The 25607-nt window shown below is 46.1% G+C and overlaps 7 protein-coding genes across 7 annotated transcripts; 2 read left to right on the top strand and 5 right to left on the bottom strand.

Annotated features, from left to right (window-relative positions):
* Nucleotides 1-497: 497 nt before the first annotated feature.
* CTRU02_201020 (siderophore iron transporter mirb) lies at nt 498-2249 on the top strand (the record flags this gene model as incomplete). Its single annotated transcript, XM_036730568.1, has 1 exon — nt 498-2249. One exon carries the CDS (start codon nt 498-500, stop codon nt 2247-2249), a length of 1752 nt encoding a protein of 583 aa, XP_036577592.1.
* A 1049-nt stretch (nt 2250-3298) lies between these two features.
* On the bottom strand, nt 3299-4717 carry CTRU02_201019 (alternative oxidase; the record flags this gene model as incomplete). Its single annotated transcript, XM_036730567.1, has 1 exon — nt 3299-4717. One exon carries the CDS (start codon nt 4715-4717, stop codon nt 3299-3301), a length of 1419 nt encoding a protein of 472 aa, XP_036577591.1.
* Nucleotides 4718-11464: 6747 nt separating this feature from the next.
* Nucleotides 11465-11942, bottom strand: CTRU02_201018 (uncharacterized protein; the record flags this gene model as incomplete). Its single annotated transcript, XM_036730566.2, has 2 exons — nt 11465-11549; nt 11599-11942. The coding sequence occupies 2 exons, from the start codon at nt 11940-11942 to the stop codon at nt 11465-11467; spliced, it is 429 nt and encodes a 142-aa protein (XP_036577590.2).
* A 1375-nt stretch (nt 11943-13317) lies between these two features.
* On the top strand, nt 13318-13957 carry CTRU02_201017 (uncharacterized protein; the record flags this gene model as incomplete). The annotated part of the gene is made up of 2 exons (XM_036730565.1): nt 13318-13751; nt 13870-13957. 2 exons carry the CDS (start codon nt 13318-13320, stop codon nt 13955-13957), a joined length of 522 nt encoding a protein of 173 aa, XP_036577589.1.
* Nucleotides 13958-14769: 812 nt separating this feature from the next.
* On the bottom strand, nt 14770-15984 carry CTRU02_201016 (uncharacterized protein; the record flags this gene model as incomplete). The annotated part of the gene is made up of 4 exons (XM_070203783.1): nt 14770-15061; nt 15123-15493; nt 15553-15630; nt 15775-15984. 4 exons carry the CDS (start codon nt 15982-15984, stop codon nt 14770-14772), a joined length of 951 nt encoding a protein of 316 aa, XP_070062365.1.
* Nucleotides 15985-19604: 3620 nt separating this feature from the next.
* CTRU02_201015 (g-protein beta wd-40 repeats containing) lies at nt 19605-22652 on the bottom strand (the record flags this gene model as incomplete). Its single annotated transcript, XM_070203782.1, has 3 exons — nt 19605-20807; nt 21114-21607; nt 21665-22652. 3 exons carry the CDS (start codon nt 22650-22652, stop codon nt 19605-19607), a joined length of 2685 nt encoding a protein of 894 aa, XP_070062364.1.
* Nucleotides 22653-23584: 932 nt separating this feature from the next.
* On the bottom strand, nt 23585-25240 carry CTRU02_201014 (transposase; the record flags this gene model as incomplete). Its single annotated transcript, XM_070203781.1, has 1 exon — nt 23585-25240. One exon carries the CDS (start codon nt 25238-25240, stop codon nt 23585-23587), a length of 1656 nt encoding a protein of 551 aa, XP_070062363.1.
* Between the last annotated feature and the right edge of the window lie 367 nt (nt 25241-25607).

Here is a 25607-nt window from a genome sequence, read left to right as displayed (position 1 = left end):
GATTCGTGATTATGAAACACTTCTCACAGTCAAAAATGAGGTGAGAAGGGGAAGATTGCTAGAAACGCAGTAGCTCCGGGGCGATAGCGATATCAAATTCTACGAATGAGTTAATTTGCGCTGATTCTTATTGGTGTACTGCTACTGCTGTGATCGGGGCATAGCGGGTCTAGATGCGCCGGTGGCACTCAATCCGGACAACGCTATCATTCAGGATCCAGTCAAACGGCAGTCGTACTTTTCGGCTCATCAATATTTGTAGGATCCTCGTGCGTCTCTTAGAGGGATTCGAAAGCTAGCCTAACCTGTTGTGTGAATACTTGCTCAACTCTTCAGGACTCTCTGATCCTTCGCTGGATTTTAAAGACCGTGTTAATTGATAAAGGCAAGCGCCTGCTTCTCGAGCAGCTCACATACAGGTTCCTGGTTTCTCAATACTCATTTTTCTTGATTTTGATGACAACGTGGTTGCCTGGTTCATGTCGACTGCTACAAAAATGGCCAACTATCCTGTACCAACGCAAAGCGACGATGAAGTCAAGGAGACTGCAGGTGCTGTCATCACCAATTTAGGCTTCGACTCGCACTCGGCACAAGATGACGACACCACAATCGACAAAGAAGCCCAGGCCGGTGTTCAAGGTGTTGAAGCCATCACCAGCGTCTGGTCTCAAACCTCAATCATCTTCTCAGTTGCTTTCGTTTGGATCGTCTACTTTGTTATGCTCATGCAACAAGGCACTACTGGAGCGCTGACTCCCTATATAACTTCAGCGTTCCAGTTGCACTCCCTCACGCCTACGGTTACGGTCCTAAGTTCCGTTATCGGAGGAGTATGTAACTTGACCGTCGCCAAGATCCTCGACGTCTTTGGGCGACCGCATGGGTATGCCGCGGCCCTTTTTATCGCTACCATCGGTCTCATCATGATGGCCGCTACGACAAGCGTTGAGATGTACGCCGCTGCTCAGATTTTTTGGACTGTTGGTACAAACGGGCTTCTCTATACCGTTGGTATTTTTGTCGCAGATATAAGTAGCCTGCGCAATCGAGCTCTTATGTCGGCATTGGCATCATCTCCGAATATCATCACTATATGGCTCGGTGGTCCAATTGCGGAAGCTTTTCTCAAAGGGCCAGGCTGGCAATGGTGCCTGGGTCTCTTTACCATCATGGTCCCAGTCATGTGTCTGCCCTTGTTTGGCTTGTTGATATTCAACTATCACAAGGCGAAATCCCAGGGTATTGTCTTCAAGGAGAAGGAGACACGACTCTTTACTCAGTCGCTCGTCTACTACTTCCGCGAGTTCGACGCTGTCGGACTCATTCTGGTATCTGCTGGTCTCGCAATGTTCCTCTCGCCGTTCAACCTCTACGCACTACAACCCCTAGGATGGAAATCTCCACTCATAATCTGCCTGTTAGTCTTCGGCATACTGCTGATGATACTCTTTGTTATATGGGAGAGATTTTTTGCACCCGTTACTTTCATTCCCTACGACCTGCTGCTCGACCGCAACGTGGTTGGTGGTTGTGTACTTGGTGCGGTTCTCTTTATCAGCTATTTTTGCTGGTTTAGCCTGTTTGGCTCTTTTCTCCAAGTCGTCAACGACCTCAGCGTCACAAATGCCAGCTACGTAGTCCAGATCTACGGACTTGGGGGCAGCCTGTTCGCTTTTGTGGCGGGCCTTGTCATTCGGTACACTGGTCGCTTCAAGCCAATCACGCTATATGTTGCTATGCCTATTTACACCCTGTTTATGGGCCTCTTGATTTACTTCAGGGACCCAGACATGTCTATTGGCTACATCATCATATGTCAGATTTTTCTCTCTGCTTCTTCCGGTATACTAATGCAGACACCTCAGCTCTCTGCCATGGCCGTGTCCAAGCATCAACATGTTGCAGTCATGGTTGCGCTTGTTTCTATGTTCTCTTCTATCGGTGGCGCCATAGGCTCTACGGTTTCCGGTGCAATCTGGCAGGCCGTTTTCCCAGTCAAATTGGCCGAATACTTGCCGGTAGAGGAACAGCCAAATCTGCTCACTATTTATAGCATGATTGAAACGCAGCTCTCTTATCCAGTCGGGACGCCTACCAGAGCAGCAATCCAACGCGCCTACGGAGACGCACAAGCAATGATGTTAGCTGCAGGAACTGCTATTTGGGCTATCGCCTTTGTTGCTGTGGCATTTTGGCGAGACATTGACGTTAGAACCATAAAGCAAGTCAAGGGACATATTATCTAAGATTGATGGGCAAAATGTTTGGTCTTGTAGAGTCAAGAGATTACATCCTTGAAATACGATCTTATGCTTGTAATTTTGATTTCTTAGTAATAAGTACAAATTCATGTCAATACTTTTTGTGGCTCACATCAAGACTTCACCACTTCAAGAGAGATATTTAATTAGTCCTACAGAGACTCCCTTCACATAGGTACTCCGGCTGCTTGATATAACTTTCCCTCACAGTGTACCCATCGCTCCATGAAACACATCAGGAACTTCAGTTCTTCTTGCTCGCATCCGTCACGCCATCCGACTCCCGAGTTTCTGGCTTGACCGTGGGTGGGAACTGTTTACAATGGCTGGAGAGGGTGTTTTAGCCCATCCTGCCATCCTGTCGTTTCAAAACCCTCATCATCTAGGAGATTAAGGAGCACATTTGATCGGGTAAGCAACTATGGGACCTAATAGTCACATCCAAGTAGTGTTAAGAACAAAAGCTTGTGCTAAGGTTATTTGGTAATACGATCTTACGTCGGTTTTCGTCTTTAAACTACATTCGGGTTAGAGACACCTAGCATTATTTACTACCTACCTGAAATGATATGGCTCGGTTTGCATCCTGGGTAAGGGAAAATAGAAAAATACGAGGAGGGAATCGACCACCCTGGCGCTAACACCAGTTACATTCACCTAGTCGAAGACAGTTCACTAACTAAAGATACTACTAGAATTCTTTTTGTTCTGATCGACCGGTCCACGGTACGTTTTCGGAGCAAAGCATTCAAAAGAACTGTTATTGATTTCGAAAGCAAGGTGGTTTTTTTAACGTAATGGCGGAGGTAGTGAGACGGTGTACGAAAGGTTTCTTTGAAGGGTAGTAGGCCTAATAGATCCAGCAAACTAAGGCTTGGATATTGTATTCAGAACGTGTTGGGTTCAGTAAATGTATCGACCCAACATAAAATGATTTATCCTTTGTTTTCTTACAAAAGGCACGCAATGGCCAACACGTTTTGAAACTCTAATCTTATTTCACCATCGGCAGACATCATAACTCAGAGCCGTCGCTATGGGAACATGCCCCCTGGTGCGAACGCCTGCAAGTACCCTATACCATTTGGCTTGAGAATGATCCGACTAATACTGTCATCAAACACAACCAGCGGCTCGTCCTCTTGAATTGCATATGGATACACACAGGCCGCTGAACCGTCGCAGGTTTCGGGGTTGTTGAAATGCCTCCTAATAGCAAGGTTCCAGCTGAAGCTGCTCATCTCCGGCCCAATGAAAAAGCTCGACCGCGCAAGAACTTCGTAGTCCAGCGCACCTAACTGGTCAAAAGACATCTCTTTGAGCAAATCCCTGTGTCGCTGCGTGTCCAGAAGGTCGGACTTGCTGATCACCGTCATTCCCGCCGTCTCCCATGCTTTGGTCGCAAGCCGATCAATGTCTTCCTGCCGCCCGCTGGCGACGTACATAACGCGGAATCCCTTCCGCCCGCACAGCTCAATGAACTCGTTTGTTTGACTCTTGAAGCTGAAATAGCCGGTCCAGCCGACCCTCACTGCGTCTTCTTCGGTGCGCATGTGCACGCCGCAGTATCCGCCCCGGTGCAGCTGCTCTCGTGGGTCAACCTGCACCAGATCACCGTACCGCTCGTGCAATGCGAACGACGTCTCGGCCGCCAGCTCCCGAATGGTCGGCGCGATTCGCAGCAGCCGGCCTAACGCCGTCCGCAGCTTCGGGCGCAGGTGCATGTTGTAGATGAGCAGGTTGGCCTTGACCCTTATGCGGACCGGGCTGCCTGGGACGTAACCGGGCTGCTGAGGGATCCAATCATTGAGGGCCTGGACTGCAGCGGCCTCTGTCTCATCGGCGTTGCAGTCGGTGCGGGCGCGGACCGGACTAAAGATGTTCTCGATGGTCGTGTTGCTGGGGTTGTTGGCGAGTGTGCGGTAGATAGTCATCTGAGGGCAGTGCTCGCGCATTGTGGAGACGAACCACTCCGTGTCGAAGATGTGTCCGAAGTCGTGCCAGCCAATGTCCTCGTCGGGGAAACCGAGGGCATCAGCCCCTGAGCTTTTGGACCGGCGCATCGAGTACTGGGGCAGAATTATGGGCGCGCCAACGATGACGGCCAAGTGGATGAAGTCGAGGATCTCGGCGCGTATGTTGCCGAGGCCGCCGCGGGCCATGTACAGTTCCAGGACGATGTCTTCTCGCCACGTGGACTTGGCGCAGTATTGCGAGATCCGGGTCGTGTTGAGGTCAACGTCCGCCGCAAGCCAAGCGGCCTTGAAGTCGGGTTCTTTCCATCCCCTCCTGCGTTGGAAGTAATCCGATACCTTGTTTCTATAATGAGCCGCTTTCTCGCCTACATAGTCGCCAACCTCAGGGGCAACGGCTCCATGGCGAGCAGATAGGGCGATGACCCAAACCGCCACCAGTATGGCGATCGGAGCGACTTTTGGGGACAGTGACACCATGACTTGGTAAAATATATAATCTGCCGAACCCGTGGTGATAGAAAAAGGGAAAAGAGACGGGTCGATATATAGCTCTGGTGTGTTGACCCCTAGCGATAAAGGGGTAAAATATCCAGGGGCACTTGCGATGGCAATTATCTCATGGAACTTATATCCTCCCTACTCCTGCCTGTGAATGAGACACGATTTGAGTCTAGAGAGCCATGGCGTCGAAACATGACTCAGAGGCTCAACACAGATTCGGCATACAACGACTACCCCTTGCTTGTCTCGGCTTACAACATTCCCATGTCAAGCTCAGCGAAACAACCACACAATTAGCCATTCTAAGTATTATTAGATAAAGGATTATAAACTAGGGATGGTTGAGCATTTGATTGAAGCAGAGGAATGAAGCGTTTCAGGCGATAATGGCCAGCTCCAGCAAAATTCGCGTTGACCTTCAAGGATAAGAATGCAACACATATCACGCTCATCACCAAGCGCAACGCATCCACAGATAGCGGGTCTTGAATTACTAGGCCTTGTTTCTCCCACCAGCGAAAGGGGCCGAGTATTTTCCAAGAACGCCACATACGGAGTTACGCTTTGGTAAGTAAAACATTAGACTCTAATCTTTATAAGTTTCTGGAAACTAATAAACTTGCCAGACTTGCGATAGGTGAGCGCAAAAGAGCTCCAGAGGCCGTGATTAAAAAGAGGCCATAATAAGATTGCTTCATCAATGCCCTTTAGATTCATGCCGCGGTTTGGGTCTGCGTCATTGGCGTGCCTGAGGTGCCCTTGCGCATGATGATGCACGGGATTCGCTAGACCCGGAACCGGATCGGAGCCAAACATTGTTCTTTGGCCGGGATTCCGGGGTTCACAGGCGCCGGATTAGAGGAACAAGCTCGGGGTCATTATCATTTGTCTGCCCCATGATCAATCGGCTCGAAACACGACGCCAAAACGGCCTAAGCCCCTTCGAAAAGGTGCCCTAGGGCGCCAGTAAGGTCGGAGAGTAGTGCAAGGTCGAAGGATCCAAGTCTCGTCGGCACTCGAAAAGCTGCAATCGCCAAAACTTCTCTGACATATATCGGCTAGTTTCGTAGCAGTTTGTGTGTCTGGCCTTTTGATAGGATCGACTTTACCTCACCGTCGTACGTAGGATCACAGTTTGAGCAGATATTGTTGAATCGATGAGGATTTGTTTGGGTTCGTGAACAGGCCACTAAGAGCGCCCTAGACACCGCTTGCGGGAGTATTCATGATGATGTTCATTGTATTATATATCTTCTGCGAAAGATTTATCCGTGGTCTACGGTTCTTCCAGCAGGCGAGATGGCCGAGAGATAAAAGGAGCGAAAGCTTCGATGTACTAGTCTCTCCTGCTCTGACGCAAAGTAGTGCTCATCTCTGTCTAGTGCAATCCTCCACTTGATTTACTTTATGTAGGACTGATATCATAATCCTTGTTCTCGGCGGCTGCGAAGAGCTCATGAAGCCTTCTCTAATCCTCCTCGTAATGATCCTCATGCTCCTTCCGCATCTTTATGTCTTGTGTCGTCCTGTCCGCCTTCGCTTCTTCATGCCTCCTGCTTAGAGGGGGCTGGTTGAATCGGAACTGCTTCCGTTATGCTTTTCTTTCCATCTTGAAATTTCCACAGACGTCTTCTTTCAGCTTCTCATTCTCTTTGCACAATTTGCGTGTTTCGGCAGCCAACTTCCATTTTTCATCTTCTAGTGCTAGATTGGCATTTGATAACAGCTCGAAAACCAACGTTCAAATACTGAGTTTCCTTTCGGGCTTGGGACAGTTACTCCCGCGTGGCCAAAAGCTCCATCCAGTATCCCTTTGCCGTTGGATTATTCTCCAGGTCAAAATCTTCCAGAAGCACTAGTTGTTCAATGCCTGGTACACGGTCCAAGCCACCTGTGCCGCATGAATCTCCTCTCCAACATGATCTAGGCTACACTGAGATGACTAAATACTTGTAAACATATTCCAGGTGTAGCCTTCGTCTAACAGAAGAGCTTTTCAAAGCCTGAATTAGGCGCAAATTAAGATGTAAAGTCTTCATTCCACCTCTTGAATTCTGGATAATGTCATAAGAATTCGGCATGGTTTGGGAGGAATCTGGAGAAACACCTTAACTAGGGTTTCAAAGAAATGCTTAAGAACAAACTTATGAAGAAAGAGGTGTGGGACTGGTACGAGGGCATCCAGAAAAGAAATGCTCTGTATTATGGCGGAGTAACGTTAGACACATGTAAGCTGTTGACCTGTTCACAGCTTTATATGAAGTGGGAACCCGTTCAGCTTAGGTCTTGGGCAGAGTGGCTGACCGAAACTCACAGATGGATCTACCAGCGCGTAAGCGAAAATGTTGGCGACAGGTTTGCGGCCACCGTCCGAAGGCCACTTTCGCCGGCTTGCGAAATTAGAAGACCACATGCCATCCAACAAAAAGCACCGTACTTTCGACGAGGTGAGTGAAAGGGTCCACATAGTCAGCTGGATTAGGTACGTATGGTCGGTCGAGCAGACGCTGTACCGATTTCTAGCAAACCATGATACCAAAGTAGAAAATATTGAGGCAGTCAGTTGATTATACAGTTTTTCCTAACAGCTAAGCGACTAAAAGGTCGGTATTTTAACCAGCAACGCCCACGGTTCTAGCTAAGCGGCTCCTATTGCCTGGGGCACCTGAGCATTTTGGCGGCCAGAATATTTAAAAATAGAAGAATGGCCCAAAGCAAAATAAAGCTAACCAAAAGTTATGTAATGCTCTGACGAATACGTATGACGAAGTATTTCATTCAGCCGCGGAGAAAGTGTACCTAAGGTTCACTGAAAAAGAGCCGACACAAGTACATATAATGTAAGACGAAAATTCAAGTCTTTTCTCTGTGAAGATTTTAAGGCTGTAAATTCGATTAATAAATGCCGCCGAGGATTGACTTCTTCGTAAATATTCCTCGGCATTGTGGCGTTTCATCCACAAGCTGTAAAATCAAACGTCACAATGCTACAGATAATAAACCTCGGTATTCGACCTTTCATATACCCCACCTAGAGATATATTAAAAGTAAACGACCATGGACTGCCGTTCCGTCGGTGGTGACTGGTTATGATTTTGCATCATGGTGCCATCCCTTGGTCATTCATGTCAAACTGAGAAGCGGGCCTGTTTCGGTGCTTTGAAGCACAACGCTTAAACTATGGAAAGCAATAACCTCACAGCTGCCTTGAGTCTCCAACCCTGTTGAAATCTTAAATGAAAGGACCTCAAACACTGATCTGCCGTAGCTTTAAACCCAAACCGTCATTGTCATCCCGCAAAGCTACTTGTTGGCGTTTGCTCGCCCCTTCCATCCATGCCAGGTGAGTGACATCCGCTCCCTGATGACGCACTGGCTCCTCAAACCCGTGGTAAAGAAAAGGTAAGAGTGACGTTTTCCAGGTAGGCAGATCGCGCGTCCGCCAAATAGCGAATATGCAGAGGTAGATGCTCAACATGAGCATGATGCCTGGATACAAAACGAAAGACCAGTTGACAACATAATACTGACTTGTGCCCACATAACCCGAGGTCCAGTCTGAGGAAATAGTCCCGATGTGTTCGGTCATATATAAAGCTATGTTATTCGCATAGACGTCCATCGTTATGTTTAACGGATCAGGAAGCAAACTTTGAAGTTTTTTCTGCCATGCCCATTTAAACAATTCCATATGTATGTTGTCTGTCGATAAGGCTTTTTTGTTGTCAGACTGTTCTTGGTATACGTAGCCCACGATAAAATGATTTAAAAAGTGTTGAAGTCCTTTATGTGCGAGAGTCGAAACATTATATAGACAAGTATCGTTAGAAGTCTTGGTGTTGTTGATATTTAGATTACACGGTCCTTGAAAAGTAATATTGTCATTACCGGTTTCTGCTGACTTGATTACTGGCGTGTGATTTGAGAATCGGACTTCTCCCCCGCTAATAGGAGTCCTAGAGATATTTATGGCATTGTGGGTTGTGTTGATATACGTTTTCAGTTGCCAATACAGGATGCATTCTACTACCTCCTGTTGCCGCTCCGGGCCATTCTGGGATATCGCTGCTAAATGAACAATTAACCCAGGATTTTCGGCGAATGAGTTATTGAAGGTGCTGTCTCTCGGTAGCTCAGGGCTTGATTTGATGCGAAGCGATGCGGGCCTAAAGACCGAGGATCCATCGTCTCCTTGAGTTTCAATGCGGTTGGTAATATTTGCTTGGTCCGAATAGATAAAGCCGTTATCAACCCTAGAGGGTATTTCATCCCGGCACTGGTAACCGACTTCCAGTGTGGTGACATTTTCCCAAAGGCAAACTCCAGTAGAACAGTCAACCGGAAGCAGGTTGGTCTCGTTGGGTGCGTGAGGTGTGAGGTGGTATGACCATCCAGCGAAAATCGACGCCTGCATGCTTGGGTCCGCCGTTGGGAAGTCAACCCCGGAGCTTTTCAAGTTAACGGGTACAGTCTTGTTATAAAAATTACAGAAACGCAAAAATGCATTTGGAAATCTAGTGCTCTTCGTATACCAGCGGACCTCTGACCCTTGAACAACAGTGTTTTGAATCGCAGACGACAAATACAGAGTGCCAAGGAAGAAGAAGCAGCCTAAAGCGATGTTGCGCGAGTGACTGAACATAGTTGCGTTAGTCAAAGCGCCCGGATTTTATCTTTACATTTGAGTAATGGTCTATCAGACTCACAATCTGTATGCCGAGAAAAGTAGTTTAAAAGATCCACCCGGCCCTCGAGATGCTGCATCAAATGCTTGCAAAGACGCAACTGGTTTCGGGGAGTGCTGCAGAAAATGGTGCCATTTGAGTTGACCCATTGCTGCAGCGACGAGAAATGTCATGACGACCTTCAATAAAGTATTTAATTGCGCAACCACAGACTGTAAGCTTTTAAAAGGCGAGTGGATTCGTTGAAACCAATACCCGTCGTCTATAATCGCGCCGTCATAAGTCTTCAGAAGCCCCAAAACAAGGCCGAATAATGTCAGACCAATGGCCATAGACATCAACTCCAGACTCCACCAGCCGTTGACAATTTTGGAAGCTGCCGAAAACTGCCCATCCAGTGGGCCACAGTTCTCTGGCGGATGTAGGGAGCGGACTTCGGCTGACATGGCTGGCTTTTTAGTGTGAAGCTTCTCTTCACTAGCCCCCCCTGAGGATATAGAAACCTGTCCATTCATTTTGTGGTCGATAGAGTCTAAAAAGGCTCCTCTGTCGAAAAGTAAACGTTTGTGATGCATACAGCAAGTTATGATTGTGTGACTGCGTTTAGAGCAGCAATGATGGTTACCGAGGAGTGTCGACTAAGAAATATCCATTTCCCACATCCTTACTAGCAGAAAAAGGACAAAAAAGAGCCGGAGGTGGTAATCCGGGCTTTTTAACCTGCGTAGCCAGGTTTTTGGGGTCAAGTATTCCAGAGGTCAGTTGTCGGTGGGAAGCGATTTGATGATTGTCTCATGCCAAGACTTAAGTCTTAGGTGACTGCTGTGGCAACATCGTGTGCGTCACAGATGGCGGTCTTCAAGTACAAATTATAAGTCGACTTGCTTGGGCAGAAAAAGGCATGATTTGTTAAGAAGGAGCCTAGGCTGGCATAAACTTTATAGAGCTATTTTCCTAGATAGGCCTTTTAGTTGGGGCGCCACCGAATCCAGGCGTAATACTGCAAACATCGAGCAAGTAAAAGGCTTTCTTAATAGTGGCAAAATCACTAAAAATGAATCGTTAACTTGGGCTCTACTCAACGGGAACGGCTAGAATTGATACCTCAAGTAGGCCGTGTCAACTACTAGTCGCACAGTCGTGCCTTTAACGAATGCGGCAGTTAGTTTACGTCACCCCATTTGTATGGAAGCACGCGATGAGACCAGGTCAGAGCCAAGAATACAAGCACGTGATACCATACATGAAGTTTAGCCCCGCCCTAGTGTAAGGAGCACGTCTGATATTGATCCTAACCCTCCACGTAACGGCCTAGATACGGGTGCGAAGACAGACGCAGCCACCTATAGTCTAGTTATTACTATAGTAATATATCCTACCAGCAACCCCCAGTAGAGGACAAAAGGGGCTTCGGTAAGTGGTTCTACTGCATATAGGTAGCATCGATAAGTTATCTAGTAACGAATGCTGACTAACAATGTTGAAGCAGACATCAAGTACTGAGGCCCGCTTCTTCTGATCTGTGTAAATCTATTTGATATATATGCCGCGTTTGCTGGAGTCTCCAGACTTCTTGAGGATACTATCAACATGATAAATGGCCAGCAAAAGCCCTGGTTCCTCTCAGGACTGTGGGAGACCATAGACTTGCTTGTGAGCTAATGCGAAGGGGAAGTTTGTGCTAGCATTTAGTATTGATAGTTAGGCAGCAGCCTTAACAACTCTAAGGGCCAGTTTAGAGAGCACCGTCGTAGCATGGATGGCTATATAGGGCCCCATGCTTATGTCAAAAAGCTTTTTTATATAGGATGTAAATTTAATTATCTAGACGCTTATGTATTTATTCTCTTTTTACTTTGATAATAATAGATTTCTCTAAAAAATTTAGTTTAAATACTTTCTAGTTATTAATCGCACCGCAGCTACGAGATGAAGAGCGCAGATACACAACAAGCGGCAGACCACTGTCACCATGAGCCAAGGACTGGCCTCCCTCACTATTTGGGGTTAGTTTAGCCTGCTGTAGACTAATTGTGTCTAGAAATAAACATACCATTGCGAGTTGCCTGAAGCATTACAGCACATGTCGCGGATATACCCAACGGCCCAACCAACCTCCCAGCTAAAGTGTGTATTAGCAGATGTTCCACCGAAAGGCCTAAGGTAATTACCGTTTGACGTGCGTATTTTCCGTGAAATACGTATTCTTTACGCAAACTCGGGCGTCGCCGTTTGACCAAGTCACGAAGTTGTTATGGGGGACGTAGGTCATCTCATCCGGGTTGTTGTTCTGGAGGTCCCACATGAGGTTGTTGATGCTGTTCTTGCTGAAGAGGGCACCTAAGGTGCCGCAATCATCTCGCTTAGTGAGAGTGAGCAGTGAGTTCCCAGTCTCCGCTGCATCAGTGATATTGAAAGGGCCAGAAAAAAGAGAGCCTGGGTGATCTTCAGTAGGTGCAGCAGCCGCAGAATAAACGACTGATGCAATAGCCGTCAGAAAAGATTGAGTACGCATGTTGAAGTATTTGCTTAGTGTTTCAGCGGAAGGTAAGACTAAAAGAAGCTTGAGTGATGAGGTGTTCCGACTAATCGACGACTGGCCGAATATATACGTATTTCATTCCAGTCGGTCTGGTTTTCTCTTCTACATTGACTGTTGACATAGACTCCATTACAGGAACAAACCTTAACGAGGTTTTGCAGCTGCAAGTCTACAGTCCATTTCCATAACATAATAATGGGACTGTCACCAATGTGTAAGCAACCATATGAACTCAACCAGTAAGATTACAGATTCGTCTGCAGTGGGCTCGGCCCGGACCGATCTATCCAAGCATGATGAGGATTAAGATTCCTATTTTTAGACTTTAGCCAATCGCTTATCACTAAAGGGGGCTAGAACGAAGTCTTGCTATCCTATTGTTACGACCCGACAGTTAACAGACCACTGACGACGACCCCGCAGGGGCTCAGCGGTTATAGGGACGGCCGTCAGCCGTTACGTCGTAACAACCCCCACGGAACGGAAGAACTAGGATACAGGTCACGTGACGATAAGCAGGACCGACGGACGATAAGCGGTCCTGGGACAGGACCGACGGTGCCAAGGGCGGTCCATGGCGATGGACCGACGTCCTGGGTGTCGGTCCCCCAGGATCAGGAAGTGTTCAGCATGGAACCAGACTTGTATATAGTTGGGACTCGAGTCCTCTCGAGTCCTACCTTTCCTAGTTCTTCAGCAATCAACTTTGTGATTACCCTAACCGGTACTTTCAGCTATACCTAAGTGACGACTACTCTACGACTCTTGTTGAGGCCTTGACTGATCACCAAGACCTTTGAAGATCTACGATCTATTCGACCAGGACCACGGAACGACTGTTACTACTCTCAATCCCTGGCTTACTGTTAACACAAACCCACTGTCAGTTAGCTGGCCGTAACACCTATCCACCTAAACTTATTCAGCAACAGTTTCGAAGTGGATTCAAGTGGATTTCTTCGGCTGGCCTCTCTGCCTAATTCTTCATTACGGAGCTCGCAACAGGGAAACATTTAATCTCCCTAAATTGAAACCGCCATTCAGTACTTGGCGGCTTACTGAGAAAGTGGCCTTTTTGCCTTCATGGTACTCAAATTAGGAGCGGTGAGCTAGATAAAAATTTTCGCTTTGTCAATCCCGTTATTGAACTGCCTGACGTGGAAATATGTTCGAACGGCAACATGCCCAAACGAGAGTCCTGCGAACCAATGTTAGACAAAAATTTCAACTATCCACGGCTCTAATATAACTGCATCGCGCCGCCTCAATCCCAGGGCAAGTTCCCATCAACTACACTCCCACCCATGAAATATCCTAATTTCCATTACATCAAAACCTAGTTCTCATTATGTATCTCTCTTCGCTATTCACGATTACTCTGGGAGCCTTGGCCACCAATGCGCTCCCCTTGGAATCTTCTGCGGCTCCTTCCGCTTTTAAAATGGTCCAGGAAGGCCCATTTCCTCTCACCCGGCCCAAGCCGACCGCAGCCCCCCAAAGCGAGCTTCCCCCGACCGGCCTTGAGAAGCGTGCCAATTCGTGTGGCGGCGTCTCTAACTTCAACCAAGCCGATGCAGACGAGCTCCAGCGACAGCTACAAAACTACAACCCTGAAAATTTAGTCTACTTGCCTGCCTGGTCCGCGTACGCATGGTCCATCGGTACCGCCAAGGTCTGCGCCATAAACATGTATCTTTCTGATAACACACACGTTAAAGAATGGGAGGTGGGATGGGGCATGGGGTATGTTCGGGACATGTGCTGTGCTGGAAAGTCATCCTGGTGAGTATACTAACCCTCCCTCACCCTACTACTTTATGCTTGCCCTGCATCAATCTTTCTATGCTTGCCTTGCCTAGTACCATATTGTTATTCAGAGCTGTTACTAACTCATTACTAGCTCTGGTGGCATCTGCAGTGGACATGGTGACTCGGGTCTCTCTGTCGACTTCCGTGTCCAGAACTCCGCTAGATCCTGTTACTGGTGATATACGGGTGGAACTAGAGAGCCAGTACTAAAAATACCCAAAAACTAGAAGTAGAATAGGTGGTTTATTTATAATAGTTAGTTAAGGCTTTAATATACTTAAAAACTAAAACTAGAACTTAGCTAATGAGTCTATACTAGATATCTTATCCCCTTATCTACCCTCTATAGTCTTAACGTATTACCTCCTGTATAAATAAATAGGTTCTGCCGTCGTTTAAATAACTAAGATATTATACGTAGCTATAGGTACTGCTAAAACAAGCAGTAGTAATAAGAGCAATCTTTACTTAGCTAGCAACTAAGTAACTTAGACTCTTCTTGTGGCTGGAGTAGAATGAAAGAACTACGACTCAATAGTATAGAAAGCAAAGCGGGTGGTATGGGTCCCGAGAAGCCTATAACAGCCTGTTAGCAGGTAGCCCCTATACCTAGCTTAATTTCTATCCCACGTTCGATAAGCCCGCAATCTTCATATCCCTATTAGACAAGGAAACCTAGTTTACCTAACAGTACCTAAAGTATTACACAGCAAGACGGATTAAGACAGCTTGTCACCCCTGAATAGAGGCTAAGCGGTAGGGTACATAGGTATTCACGAGCTGAAATTAAAGATCCTAAGCAACAGCCTCTAGAGTTAGCGCTTAGTTCTTACTCTAGGTTATACCCCGCAGAACGAGCCCTTCTTAGTTCCGAGATAAATCAAAGAGTATCCCTTTCATAAAGCTTTCGTTTGGCTTATTATCTTGCTGGTTCGGGACATCATGCCATACCTCCACTACTTTACCCGCAAATATCATGTACATCAACTACTTATGCTGTTGGTAAGCTCGTTGGCGACTGTGGAGGCATACTGGCTTCCAGGTCCTTTCGAGCGCTTGAGTCGTCAGTGACTCCTGAGGTTTTTCGTTTGCCGCATTTCCTTATTCGAGAGCTGCCTGACTTGACCAGAAACGGTCGAAGCAGCGGTACACAGGCACAAACGATTCCAGAGGTCGGTTCTGCAACGCTTAACAAAACTAAAGGAACACCTTGATAGTTAACGTCGGAGGTATCTGTGCCTAAAGATAGACTAGTGATTCTGAGAATAGAAATAACGCAGGTGCTAGTGTTGTTAGAGCGTCTGTAATTGTTTGAAGTAGTCGCCTGGGAAAAGAATCACTTACAAGATACCGACCCCAAAGCTTGCTATCAATCCAGCCTTCTGCATCGTTCCAAGACTCAATCGAGCTATTAAAGGCACAGGCAGAATAAAAATAATGATGTCGGTAATAAGATTGACGGCGGCATTGACATAACCGAAGATCAAAAATCGCGAATCATCTCCGTCTAGTATATAGACAGGTTGCAAGAACACCCGCAAGATCAAACCGCAGGCAATCAACATTGCGGTCATGATTAAGAAGATGAATAATAGAAATATATCGCAAAAGTGTTTAATGTAAGGTACGGCAAAGGCCCGGCGATACTGTAGGAGAACTGTCGCTTTGACAAAATTGAACGAAACTTGATACATAAGAACGGAAGCAACCACGAACTAAATTCCGATTAGTATAAGAGAAACAGCTGTCTCCTGAAAAAGAACTTGTGTCTTACATGGCCATTGGCGGTGAACTGGGCCGCCGTCATATTCCAGATGTGTACGCCAAGGGGCCCTTGCGTCGCATCTAATGAATGAAGAAATATGAGTACAATGTTCGACCAACGACAAGGGCGTCAACAACTTACTACCTAATGTCAGGGCACTGTAAGCAAGGACAAGAACCTTAGTTTTCGTTAGTTCATGATTACATGTAATGATTAGGATAAAAGCTTTATACTTACGCAAGACCACACATACATCGAATCATCTAGCCTCCAAGCTCTCAATTCATAGCCCCTAATGTAAACTCGAACTGCCATGAAGAAAATGGTAATGACTATGAACATTGACGCAATCCCAATGACAAGAGGCTGCCTAGTATCGGTTGGTAGGGACTGTGAAGATTTTGAGCCAAACGCATCGGCCAACAGAGTCATATTGCTCATCGTCGAAGAATTCTGAGGTCGGGCGACCGGCATATGTGAGATGATGCCGAGCGATACAATCCAAGTCTTCAATTGTTTCCAACAGATATGATGAGACGAGAATTAAAACCAATCAATTAGTTTATGATCTTGCAATACGAATACATTCGATGAAGTGATTGAGGCACCAGCAGCAGGTTACCTAGTTTATCAGTCCACTTGTTTACATTCTCGGCCCGAATGCGGCCGTCTAAGCACTACCTAGAACGTCACTTCAGCGCCACGAACCTGCAAACGGGGTTACTAAACTGCCCCTAAGTCTAGAGCCAATCCTCGGTGGAGCAACACTCTGGTATGATCCGGCATATTCCGTTCCTTTGTACTAGAATATGGACTTCTTTTCAGACATCTTTTTGATACACAATACCATCACCTTAAATTCATAAGACTCGAACTTACCTGCCTGTAGCCTTTTCGCAACCCGTAGATTCTGGTGTAATTATGGTCTTTAGTTCTACAACGTATAACTATGCTACTACGGCTGGAGAGCCTATATATATGTTCAAAGTTGGAAGTGATCTGGTAGGGTCTTTTGAGATTATGCCTGATGTTTATGTTGCTTTAGTTGGGAGTCATAGAATGTAGGTCATCCGCTTGAATATCACGTCCATGTTAGCAAAACAAGTGTATTATAAAGCAAAGACCCAGACAGCAGTAAGTGTCAGTCTTGCGAGCACTACATATACTGTAAATTGTCCGCTGTCACATATAAATAGGAAGGATAACGTTACGAGGCGCTAGTATCATTAGCTTTTGTTCTCTAGTTTGGCAGTAGCGAGAAAAAGGAGTATCCCTTCCGCGATGTTGCCTCCTATACCTACAGCCAGTTTCCACGTGTCTAAACGGCGACTGACGGGGTACTTCTGGATTTCAGGACTCAGATCCCAATCAGCATAATCATCTAATGCCTGCAAACCACATGTCGGCCTGGTTTCAAGCTTCCTATAGAGACCAGTCGCTATATTCACATCTTAACATGCCGCTAGGTTTCAAAGAGTCCCGATTACATTACCTTGGCTCACGGCCACTTCAATTGATTTTACATTAGAACTTTATATTAATATTAGATCGTAAATCTAACCCTCTCTTACCCTAGATGTTGTTGCATGGACGAGAAGCGCCCGAGGGGTGGCTGAGCATAAAAGCCTATAATGTTAAGCATTCTTGATCTTGTAACCCATACAGCAACGCAATTTCCAATAGCTCTCTGGTCTAAGGCGCTAGTAGGACCCTTAGGTTTTGTAGTGGCTGCCATTTCAGGATATAAATATACGAGCTTTTGTCCACACCACGTGATCCAGCGCCCAGTACTATCAATTCCATAGCCGTACCACTGAGGTTCCTGCTCTATTATTGTCTCTACCTGGTCTAGAGCATATGGGGAAGTCTCTAATGTTTCCGATGGGGATGGTGCCTTAGGTACCAGCATTGTTCCATATTGCGTGCTGAGTAACAAACCGTCTGGAGAAAAGGCCATCGTACTTAACCACAACCCAGACTCCAAGATGCCGAAACATCTGCCAGAACCAACTGACCAAAGTCGAATCGCTCCATTCCAGTCAATTGAGGCAAGCTTTGTCGAGTCGGCCGAGAACGCTAGATGGAAAATGTCATTCGGTAGGTTATCATGGAAAACCCACTCGGCGCCACTGTCAACGCGCCAAAGTGACAATTTACGTTGGTCGATTTTGGAGTCGAACATAAAAGAGGCTATCCATGTCGAGTCCGGAGAGAAGACCAAAGCCAAGATTTTATGACTTTGTTCTCTAAAGTCGAACTGTTCTTTCTGCTCAATCGCCAAAACCCGTATCTTGCTCGTCAACCCAATTGAGTCTGACCTAGGCAACTTCACGCTGTACGCTGCTAGTTTCCCATCTGACGATATTGCATACGGAACTCCGCAAAATGGAGCGTCCTGAAATAAGTTTTCTGCCTCCACTGTCCATAGACTGAACTGGTGGAAGGAGCAGATGGCAATGAATCTAGAATCCTGCGAAAACGTCGCAGACCAAGGCCCGGAGGTATCTAACACTCCGAGAGAAGCTTTCGGTACCATCTTAATCTCATTGGGATCATTCAACGACCTCAATTGATGGGGTCCCTTGTCTGTCACTGCGAGAATGTGTTTCATATCAGGTGGTAGTACCACACCGTTTGGAACATAACCCTCCTTGAAGCCATCAACCATTTTGTCAAGCCGACCTGTTTTTGCGGACCAAAATTTTATTTTCCCAAAGCTGTGGCTCGAAACAACGATTTGGCCCTCTTTCGACTCGTGTATGAAGCATCTACCTGTTTCGACGGTTTCGGCACCTGGTAGAGTTCTTCCCATTTCTTTGGATATTGGGTGATCGATTGGAGGCATTAACCAGATGAGAATGCGCGATCCCATGGAATAAATCAAACGCCTTCCATCATGCGAAAACATAAGCTGGGGGGTTCCCGTACGAACAAACCATTGTTCGGGGATATCCAAAATTTGATGTGTAATTTTTTCGTCCGCAACCCATATAAAAATTGACGGGCTTTGGTTTGGGCTGCTGTAGCAGCTGGATGCCACAAATTTGCCATTATGAGACACGGCGATTTGACCACTGGAAGGCCCAAGTTCATGTAAGCAAGACTTGGAGAAGTCCAAACTGATGTCCATAATTTGGAACTCCCCACCAATATCACAAGCCACTAAAAGCTTGTTGTCAGAACAGAACGTCACTGGACAGACAACGGAGGCGCAACTCGTAAATGTATAGAGGCACTCTGCTGTGAAAACATTCCATACGTAAACGTTGCGCCCAAAGGAGGCTGCCACTAGGGAATAGTTTGCAGATTTCGAAAAAGAGACAAAAGCTCTTGTGGTCTGATCCATTTGACTTTCCATATTTGGCTGATTGCTCACAAGAGACCCCAGTCTTGCGCCGTTGGAGACCAACCATAAAACGACAGAGGAGTTTCTATGAGCTGAAGCGAGTATGTCATGCTCATATGACACGGAAATATGATCTACATCAGCTTCCGTGATCCAAACCGTCCATATAAGCTCTTTCTTGCCAATATGATGCATGCATATGTTGGAGGAAGTTCCTATGAAAAGATGTGTTGATTCCTTCGAGAATGCCAGTGACAACCTCGACCCTGGAAGTAAGGGCTCTGAAATATTGAACGAAGAAAATTTTAAGCCAGTAGAGAGCAATCGGACATGGATATTGCTCAAATTGTTGACATACGCAATGAACTTGGAATTTGATGAAACTGCCACAGCTTTGTAACTCTCTCGAGGCTGCGCTTTGAGTTCGCATATTAAGTAAGGTGTCCATAAAGTTTCCCGAGATGTTTGGAAGCTAATTAATCTCGGCATGAGGTTAACAAAAGTTATGCGTATTCTGCTTGCGGTTGGTGTAAAGGCTAGGGCCGACCAATAAATTTGAAGTGGGTATTCATGAAGCTCATTGCCAGCGCCTGGGTGCACCAACTCGTTTACTGCGAACGAAATATTTTTTGAAGCAAATACTTTCTTGGTTACGAACCACTTGGCTTCGTGAAGAAAGTCGCACAACTCAAAAAGACTTGAATCCTATAATCAATCAATAATCTGAGCTCCCTCGCGACACCATCGCGACCGCATTTGAACTGTCGAGCCGTAACCAGAAACTTACTTCGGCCATTACCAGTAGACTGTCCACCATAAGTCCCACTCGCGCAATTTCCCCCATTAAGCTGAGAGCCTCCAGCCAATGAAGGAAATGAGCCCGCAAGAACCGATGATACATGTCATCATTTTCCAGGCAAACATTTGCTTTTCTTAAATGATAAACCCAGTGAAGACAAGCATACTGTACGTGTGGAGGCAACCGAGCCTCCAACACCCCTGGGTCTATCTGCGACGATCTGTATCCGGGTTGCAGATTGCATATATTGTAGCGTAAAGGTTGTCTCTTTCCAAGCAAATCCACGCAGTTGGAAGCAATCTCCTTGTGTGCTTGTGCATGGTTTATTGAAAATTCCCCGGCTGCGGAGCCTAATAGAAAATCGCGGAAGGACAAGTGAAAGGGCTTCACTGGGCATGCCCTATCCTCAGGAATGTCGATTACTGAGCTCAGAGGGTCCAAAATGCGATCAACTGTAATAGCTTTGACATCGACTAGGGCTGCTATCGTGTCGACTGGCAATGGCTGCTCAAGGAGAATTATCGTGCCAACGATCCTTGAAAAGTCCTTTAGCAGCATGCTTATTTCTGGTTCGGTTCTATCTGCCTTGAACTGCCATAGCACTGGAAGATATGTCGGGGCCATTTTGTCGTTAACGCCGCTTTCGCTAGCGGCCTTTATGATGCGTGTGAGCTGTTCTTCTGGGTTGCTGAACGGATCTTCAATGAATCGACATGCTGTTGCGGCAAAGATGAAGAGTTGGGCCGCAGTACGAACTAAGATTTCGATTCTAGAGTCTCCCGGCCAGTCGCTGCCTAACTGGCTAGAAGGATTTCTTTGAACCCGGGTGTTCCATTTACGCCTTATTATTGCCAACTCATCTGTTAAAAACACTTTAATGTCTTGGGACACAATACTTTCTGCGACTTGGTGTAGTATGTTCTCCTGGTAAAGCTCTGTGATAGGGCTAAACGCATACCGAATCGCAATTTCCGGTCTGCTTGTGACGAACACTTTCAACTTGTATACCTTTGACTTAGCGAGGTCAGAGAGTAACGGGATGAAGATCTCAATATCCTTATCTACCGCACATTCATCCAGCGCGTCCAGGACTAAAAATAGTGTCTTGGTTCCTTTGATCTTGAGTTCAGCCGTTTTACGTGCCTTTTCGTCAGCCGTCTCGTGAGCTCTACCACCAAAACTTTTGGGGTCGGGTTTCTGATAGTGTTTGGATATTTTTCGCGGAACCCTGCCATGTGCATCTGCAAGAGAATCTGTAAGAGCCTCTTCCAAAGCTTTTTTGGATGCTTTTTCCAAGGCGCCTGTGGAGGTATTCTTGCGTATCTTTTCCTTTTTTGAGGCTGCGTTGAGCGACTCTTTCTCTGTCTTTTCAATAAGGTCTATATAGACACTCTTGTACGTCTCCTCATACGCCTCGGAGAATAGCTCAGAGTATGCCTTTTCAAAAGGAGTGCGTAAAAGTTCGCGAAACTGCTCTGCAATACTCTTGGAAGAAATGTTATCAGTCTCTTTTACGGCATCCACAACGAAGGGGTAAATTTCGGGTCGTCGTCGAGTCAGCTGCCGGGCAATCGTGCTGAAGAGATAAGATGCCTTATTGCGGTCGGTTTCGCCTCTTTTGAAAAAGAAAGTTGCGCCAAGGAGTTTCCTATCATGAAAACCTTGAGCAACAGTGCGAGAAATAGTTGACTTCCCAGTGCCAGCTAATCCGCTCAGCCAATAAATGCGTCTGTCGCTTGAATCTTCAGACCAGGTCCGAATTTTGTCTAGCAATTCGATTCTTGTTTTTGGATGGCACTTTGGCTCATGCTGGTTATGATGGGCGTCATATTCAGCACCTGCTGCAATAACCAACTTGTCGAGGTTACTAAAGTTAATAGAATGTTGAACTTTAAGAATGTTGTGATTGACCTCGAATACTAGCTATGTTAGAAGCGGAGGAACATATCGCAAAGATCAGCATAATTTCCACTCACCCTGGGAGATAAGCTCCGATATTTTTTTCTCGTTCTCTAGCCTAGAATGGTGAACACGATAAATCAGAGCCTTTGCGTAAGCAGCTGCAGTCATGGCTGCATAACCCTGCCAAATTTTGTTTTTATGTGAATCAGCATAGTCACAGATGCCTCTTATGATCAAGCACGGGAAATGATTCATAAGCCCGGCAGCTTCCATCTCAAAGCATAGGACCCCTTTAGTTGCGCTAAGCTTGTCACGAATTATGGCATCCTTCATTAATTGATTCGCAGATGCAATCAGCCCGTAATGAATCGATGGATTGTCGTCATCTTCAGCGCGTTCTGGTCGCAAAACCAACATCTGGTTTCTTTCGTCTAGGCTCAGGTGCGTTATTGACTTGTTTGAGTCAAAAACAACATCGCTCCGAAAGAGTATGTCAGTCTCAGGAGGAGGCCGAGCGTACTTTTTCTTTAGGCGAGGCTTTTTAAGCAACGTAGCATTGACTGCCTCATGAAGGCCGTTCCCATTTTGTTCAAAGTCAGCTTTGAGGCTACCTACAGCCGTTCGAAGTACTCCTGGGGGCTGGTTTAGGAACCCAGTAGTCTGGAATTTCTGGTCCTGAATAGACTTGCCATAGTCGTATTGAAACAACCCACCGTAGCCGTTGCCCGGAGAGCTAACCACGACATCCCCAAGGCGAATATCGTGATTTGAGCTTGGAGACCCGCCGCCAACGCCTACCATAAGACCGATCCGGACGTTGGGAAACGAGTGGAGCAAGTCCCGCGCGACAACAGCCGCCGAAGTCGTGCCGTATTCACCCTCAGGCAACACAGCAATGACGACATTGTGTCTACCTATGCGACCGAGGGCATAATTGTTGTTATCATGTGGCGAGACGAACTCGGGCAGGTCGTGAGCCTCGTCAAGAAAAAGCTGTGCGGCGACGTACTCGGTGGTGATGGCGCATATCCAACCTATAGTGTAGTTCAATGGGTTACACATACTGGATGTCGAGGCCTTAATAGATGCGTTTAATCTGTTGAGGATGCTAGGCGATGTTTCTTTAGTATAGATGTTCTGGAAGGTAAATGGCAGAGCGGGGAAACAGGCAGAATATGTCGCAGTCTCGGCAATGCTTTACTAGTATAGAGGAGCGCTTCAAAAGTTTTTCCCCACCCCCTGTCACTATACAGGGGGTAGAGACAGGGGTAGGCAACAAGGGCCCCTAAACGCTACTATAGCTAGCATTACTACTACTAACAAGAGCTATAAAGTTTAAGTTAATATAGCTAAATTTAAGCGCTAGTAGTAGGCGTGCCCCGCCCCGGTAGGGTCAGGTTAGGGTTAAAAAACGGGGTAAGAATTTTGTTTTAAAGGAAGTAAGTAAGTTTAAGTAAGTAAGTAAGGTAGGTTTTTTAGAGAGAGATTAGGCTAGGCTAGGCTATAGCTATAGCTATAGCTAAAGGTAAGGTAATATCAGTTAAGGTAAATAGGGTTAGAGTTAAGAAAAAGTAATTCTATAGATTATATATTTTACTATTATATTTTTATTAAATACTTTTAAAATAAAAACTACTTTATTCTATATTATCCTTTCTTTTATAATGTTCTTTTTCCTTTTCCTTACTTAATTTATTAACTCTAGATTTAATATCACGTGGTATATCACGTGACTATTATGTAATAAGATAGACTTTCTTATTTTATAATTTTATATACTTACTACTTTTTTCTAGTATTTATTTTTTAAAGAAGAATTACTTTAATTTTCTCTAGTTTCTGCGTTCTCTTAATAATATAATACTTTTTATTATTTCTTTCAAGATTAACGTACATGATAAGCGAGTGAGACAGACAAGCGAGTGAGACAGTAAACCAGACCTTCGCGACAATAATATCGAAATCTATAACAAGAAATCTTAGATTGATTAATACTACTCGGATTCCTGTTCTTCGGATGTTTCCTCAATAAATTGACATGTTCTCGCGTTGTGGCCTGTATTCCCGCATACGCCACACCGACGATGAGTCGTCTCAGACCTCACTTTGCGACCACTACTCCGTCGCGTTTCCTCTTGTAGTTGCGTGTCTGCCTCTCTTTGCGACTGTATATCCTCTCCAGTAGATATAGTAAGACTTCCTCCTTTCTGTAGACGTGTTTTCTTAGCCCTTCGACGCCGACTTAATATTGCATTCTCCTCTCGAAGGATTTGAACCTCTGACTCTAGTAATGCTACCCGATGCCCTAGTCCTTCTGTCCCTCTGGCTAGCTTACTCACAGCACTATAAATTGATGCTGGAGAGCTGCTTCGGTGGCGTGAGATTCGACTCTTAATAAAAGTAGACTGTGATCTTGCTTCGCTTGGGTTGCTCGGCGTCCTAGAGATCCAAGGGTCTGGTGTCTGAGGGACCCCCTCCTCAGGCGTTGGCGTTCGGAACTTTACATCCAGCTTTGAGAGAACACTTTCTGCATTCAAAGGGACAAGTCCAGCTCCTCGGAAACCTCCCTGGATATTTTTCCTCGTAAAAGACTGCTTAAAAGCTTCGTGAAATGCTGCAAAGAAATCTTCCTTCGAGATATGGGTTGTGCCTCGCCGTATCTTATTCTCAATTTGCCGACCGTAGGCATTCTTTAACGGCTGAAAACAACCAACATCTAAGGGTTGAAGTAGATGAGACGAGTGAGCCGGCATGCACAGTGTAATAATGTTGTTTTCTTGACAAAAGAGCTCGAAGGCTGCGGAGTGGTGACTTTCATGACCATCAACAACGAGGAGGCGATATTTCCCAGACGTACGTGGTTTTGTATAAATGTCGAAGTGTCTGATCCAGTCAATACCTCTCTCGTTTGTTGTCCATCCATTTTCAGACGTTGCAATAGCCCAATCGCCCGGAAGAGAGGTTTCTGTATACCAGCTTGAGAGGTGATACTGGCCTGCAACGATGATGTATGGCGGGATGCTCTCCCCTTGGGAATTAATAGCCTGGATAACTGTAACCCATTCCCTATTGCCAGGCTGTGTCATCTTCGTATTTGAACGCCTTTCAGCACTTGTAACAACCATTCCAGAAGCAATAACGCCCATCATAAAGCCGGTCTCATCAAAGTTGTAGATATCAGCATCAGCAATACCATACTTCGCAATTGTATTCTTCACAAGCGAAAACCAGCCACGAATCACCTCTGGATCTTCGCATTGAGCTCTCTTATAGTCATACTTGCGAAAGAAACGCGTCCTAAGCTGTGGTTGTCGCTTGACGAAATTAGAAGCCCAGCGCTTCCCAACTGGAGGCGCGTCGCGCTCTGCGAGAAGTCGATTGGCCATTTCTTCCACACCACTCAGCCGGGGAGGAAATGATCGCGCATCTAGGTCGAGAATATACTCAACTATTGTCTTCTCTTCTAAATCTGATAAATTCCGTGAATTAGGCATGCTGTCGCGTCGTGAGACTATTCCCTTTAGTCGCCGGCTTAATGTTGCGTGACTGACTGTATAGAGTGCACCTGCGGCCCGAGCACTAAGTTTTGGGTCATTTCTCATTGCTTGAAGGGCAATTTGTAACCTTCTTTCAATACTAGCTGATTCCATGATTTATTGTAGAGGAAAAGGTGCCGGTCGCGTCAAGGTGCGACGGTCGCGGTTTACTGTCTCACTCGCTTGTCTGTCTCACTCGCTTATCATGTACGTTATATGGTCTTGAAAGATTACTATCTATATAGGAATGAATGTTTCGGGCGCCGTTGCATCTAACTACCACCCCCACTAAATCTTTCGGCCGCCACTGGCGACCCAAACATCTAACTACCACCCCAAATCTTTCGGCCGCCACTGGCGACCCAAACATCCAACTACCACCCCCACTAAATCTTTCGGCCGCCACTGGCGACCCAAACATCTAACTACCACCCCAAATCTTTCGGCCGCCACTGGCGACCCAAACATCCAACTACCACCC

The sequence above is a fragment of the Colletotrichum truncatum genome (assembly GCF_014235925.2).
Source record: "Colletotrichum truncatum strain CMES1059 chromosome Unknown Contig_0001, whole genome shotgun sequence".
NCBI lineage: Eukaryota > Fungi > Ascomycota > Sordariomycetes > Glomerellales > Glomerellaceae > Colletotrichum > Colletotrichum truncatum.
Note: the sequence above shows the minus strand (reverse complement) of the source record. Positions and strands in the feature narration are given on the sequence as shown.